This window comes from Nycticebus coucang, chromosome 18, assembly GCF_027406575.1.
Source record: "Nycticebus coucang isolate mNycCou1 chromosome 18, mNycCou1.pri, whole genome shotgun sequence".
Taxonomy (NCBI): domain Eukaryota; kingdom Metazoa; phylum Chordata; class Mammalia; order Primates; family Lorisidae; genus Nycticebus; species Nycticebus coucang.
In genome coordinates, this window is record NC_069797.1 from 38,483,948 (window position 1) to 38,488,377 (window position 4,430).

At 54.9% G+C, this 4,430-nt stretch overlaps 1 protein-coding gene across 1 annotated transcript; it reads left to right on the plus strand.

Moving 5' to 3' along the window:
• Positions 1-484: 484 nt before the first annotated feature.
• On the plus strand, positions 485-4,291 carry C18H17orf50 (chromosome 18 C17orf50 homolog). The gene is made up of 4 exons (XM_053570355.1): positions 485-497; positions 2,218-2,530; positions 2,618-2,781; positions 3,162-4,291. The coding sequence occupies exons 1-4, from the start codon at positions 485-487 to the stop codon at positions 3,194-3,196; spliced, it is 525 nt and encodes a 174-aa protein (XP_053426330.1). The 3' UTR covers positions 3,197-4,291.
• Positions 4,292-4,430: the final 139 nt, after the last annotated feature.

Genomic DNA, 4,430 nt, shown 5'->3' on the forward strand with positions numbered 1-4,430 from the left:
TGGAGCTAAGGCAAAGAGCTGGAAATAGGAATTGGAAATATGGGGTGAGAAAGGACAGGGATAGGACAGAAGAGGGAGGATAGACTATAATGATACAAGTAAACGCAATGCTTTTTATGGGCTAGGTAAAGTCTGATACTGACAGAAGAAGAGACTGAAGGTAGATGACATGTTGGAGATCAGATAATGTTTATATTTATGTGGTAAAGCTGAGATTTAAATCTAATCTATTGGGGACCAAAGCCACCTTCTTCCCTTTAATGCCTTTTCAAGAGGGAAGGTAGGGGACACCTGGGTTTTGAGTGCTTCTGGATGCTGTAGAAAAGGAAGTTATTACTGGGTAGAACCCTATGGGAGGTGAGGTTCTAGCTCCGCCCCTTTGAGATCCAATACCTAGAGACCAGACCAAGTTCTACGGGTTCAGAGGACCCCCTCACATCCTACTCCCTGATCAGGGGAAGCGGGCAGCACAGCTTTGGTGAGAATGGAAAAGCATGGTAAGTTGGACTGCAGGTGGGCTGGAAGACAGAGCCTCTTGATTCTAGCTTGGACTAACCAGCCAGTCACCATGAAGTTGAGCCTTTTCTCAATTACTCATTCAGATCGCTTAGCTACAAGGTCTCTCCTTTCTCCTTCCTGATATTCTTGACATCTGCTCCTTCATCTCCACTTGCTCCTGTTCAGATCTCTGTCCCCTGGACTATAATGACTCCTAAGTGGGTCTTCCTCTGAACATGACACTCCCCAGTGCCGAGGGACAAAGTGCAAACTTCACAGTCCAGAACTTAAAATCCCTTTTCTTGTTCCCCCTCCTCCTGAAATGTTCCCATGACTCTTTTCTTGCTGTGTACTAGGCCTGGTTTTCCACAATTGTAAGGTTCCCTATTGTGTTTTCTTAAACAAAAGTGCAATTGGACCCTGTTTCTCCACCTTTAGCAATACCAAGAATTTTTGAAATAACTTCTTTCTAAAGGTTTCAGATGTTTTGAATCAGATTCAGAGGCACATCTATTGCCCGTTTATGAAGATTAAGGGATACAATGTACAAAGAGAGTTGGGCACAGGGCCTGCATGCAGTTGGTGCTCAATATACATGGGCTGGGACACCAATTATCATTCTCTTTGCTCTCGACCTCTTTAAACAGGTTGGACTGGGACCTATAGAAAATTTTCTTGACATTTCCAGAGCCAACTCCACAAGTTGTGCGTTCCTTCCTCACCTCCCTCCTATTTCCATTATAAACCCAGCTACTGGGGTGTAGCAGACAGCAGGCACGTGTGCTAATGGGTGGGGGACACGTCCCTGATAACACGGCTTAGCTTCCACGACAGCCTGGGAACTTCCCATCTGCCAGAGGGAGTGCCTGGAGTTGTGGAGTCTGTGTCTTCAACAAAGGCACCAGCAAGGGGGAACCTGGTGGCTGACATCCAGCTGACAATTGTGATCAAGCTTGGAAGGAGGGAGAGGCTTTTCCTAACTGGTTCACCGGAAGGGCAGCCTTTTCCCATTTGGTCTGCGCATAGACGCGGCTTTTTCTATGCAGCTTGCCCAGAAGAAGGGAGACTTTTCTAATCCCACAGAGGCGCTGTAGGCCCATCCGCCTGCCCACCACCAATGATGCTGGCTTCCTTAAGGCAAGACCCACTTGGAGGAGGGAAATCTCATTCAGAAAATAAAAGACCCTAACGACCACCTATTCAAATGATGATCAGGGCAGTTAATGATTTTTGATAGCTTATAGAGATGGGTAAGGCCCCAGAGCCAGTTAGAAGGAAGGCGGTGATGACCCATTATTTCCACCCGGTTGGCGCAATCCTCTTCTGTACCTTTTGTTGATTGATTCCGGATCGCTGAGCCCTGGGCTGGGTGATTTACACAGACATGATCTGATGTGATGTCAACCTCACAATCCTTGAGATAGACCCATTTTAGAGATGAGGGATCTAGGCTTGACAGAAGTGAGGTGACGGGCCCCGAATGACCTGGGTAGTGCAGAAGCCTGGGAGGTTGGGAGCAGCCAGGGAGGCCTCCCTGGCCCGCCAGGGTATCCTGCGCTCTCTGCGCCTCCCACGGAGTCCCCGTGGCCCGGTGCGTCTCCTACACACTGTCCTTCAGGCACCTGCCTTTTTGAGGAACCGGATTGTGGGCAACAGTCGGGGTACCCAGGCCTTTCACTGGGGACAGCAGGACTGCGCTGACCTCCTGCCCCCCCGCAGGCGTGAAGGCCCCCTTGTGGAAGAAGGAACTGGAGGAGCCCGGGGCCGAGGAGGCGGAACAGGAGAACGCAGAGCAGGAGGCGGAGGACGAGGACCAGGACGAGGAGAGGCCGCGCGAGGAGAGCGCGGGCGGGGACGCGGAGCAGCGCCCCGAGGCGGAGGGGGACGAGGGCGGGCGCTCAGTGAGCTACAGCCCGCTGCGCCAGGAGTCCAGCACCCAGCAGGTGGCGCCGCTGCGGCGCGCAGACAGCAGCTTCTGGGCCTGGTTCAGCCCCTTCGCACTGCTGGGCGGTCTGACTGCGCCCGCTGACAGGTGAGGAGGACGCGTCCCTCTGCTGGACGCGCCCCAGGGAGGGCAAGCGCGGCACCCGGCACTGAGCTCTCGGGTCCTCGCCCGCAGGAAGCGGATCCTCCCGGAGGAGCCGTGCGTGCTGGAGACCCGGCGGCGACCGTCGCGTGGTGGGGTCTGTCCGCGCTGCGAGATCCTTTTTTGCAAAAAATGCAAGACCCTGCACAGCGACCCGGCCTACGTGGCGCACTGCGTTCTGGATCACCCGGATCTGGGTAAGGCGGTGGCGGCTGGGGGCTCTTGGGCGCCCCCATTCTCTGCGTCTGTGCTATCCATCCTTGCCTGGTCCCAAACTCCCTAACACAGAGCCCTCTCCCCGCCTCAGAGCCACAGAACTGTCCCGTCTCAGAGCTGCCGGCCGGAGAGCAACCCTTAGGCAACAAGACCCACTGTCGATGTGGGGTCTAGCGCTCCCCTTACCCAAGGTGGAACCCAGTATAAACTAGAGCCCCGGAGCTCTACTGGCGGCCTCCCCACTCCGTGATCCCCCAGGGCTCCCGCCCCAGGTGGAACCAGCGCCTACTGCCCACCTGACTCGTCTCCCACCCTCCACCCTGCACAGCCTCATATTCATTTTTTTTTTTTGGTACTTCAGGTCCTTCTGGTCCAGTGGACAGGAGCATCGCCTAGAGAAAAGGACCTCCGGGTTCCTTCATCCCTCTGAGAAACTTGCCCTCTTTTCCCTGAAATCATTCAATAAAGCCTCCAATTTAAGTGTCAGTGCCTCGAGGTGGCGGCAAGGTGGCGCCAAGTGGGGATGGTGAAGATTGGACCCTCCCGGGATTCAAGCCAGAGGGAAAAGGGCTGGCAAGGGGGTCCCCGCCCTCGTGTCTCCAGAACAGTAGGAGGACTTGCATCCAAGGGCAGTCAAAGGCCATCTCCCTATTGCACAGAGAAGAAGATGAAGTCCCTGGCCTAGGAATGCCCCTGGGGAACTGAGGGCTGACCACCACCACCCCACTCCCCAAGCCCTGGCTTGCTGAGGTTACTGTGTGTGCAGAAGAGACCCTGGCAGGTTTGTGTAGGGGGTGCTAGAGAACCAGATGTTAAAATAAATGCTGAGACTGGCTAAGGCAGAAGACTGGGAGGCTGGGGAGCTGGTTCCTTCTTCTGGAATCCCAGCTATTCTTGGCCAGACAGCAGGAGCCTTGGGAATGCTGCGTGTGTGGCCATTGTGAGCACAAGGCTTCCCCCCACCTGCAGAGCAGCAGTTGTGAAGGCTGCATCCCCAGCCTGCGGCATTGCCCACCCCCAGGGAAACCCCCCATGCATGTGGTTCTCCCTCTGGCCTGGGGGACAGAAGGGGAGGCAAGGACATTTAGCTTTTTGAGGAAAGGAAGGCCCCCTCTTTACATCACAACCCCACAAGCACAGCTGGTTGGTCCTGGCTTGGATGGAAGAGCACAGTCCTGGTCTCCCCCACCTGGTGCCATCTGCTCTCCCTGGAAAGACGAAAGAACCATTCCAAGGAAGGCTGCTTCTCGTCTCTAGGCGCACCAGCTAGAGGCGCCTCTTTATTCCAGCCCCAGACAAACAGCCACGACCCGGGAGGCCTGCATCAGTCTTCCTCCTGTGTTCTGACCCCACAAAGAGCCTCTGAGGTTGGAGACACCACGCCCTCACCCCCATCCAAGCTTCCTCATGAAATAGGACACAAGTCTCCAAGAACGGAACCAGGAGATCCTCAGAAGGGAACCAACCTCTCTGTTGAGTTTTGCATCCGCCTGGTTGGATCCCAGTGCTGTCGCCTCTGTACACAATCCCCCAGGCCTGCAGAGGAAAGATGTCTTTGGAGAAGGGCTGAGGAGTCTGGGATTCTTTTTGCTTCTCTTAGGATGGATCTCACCCCCACCTCTATGTGATA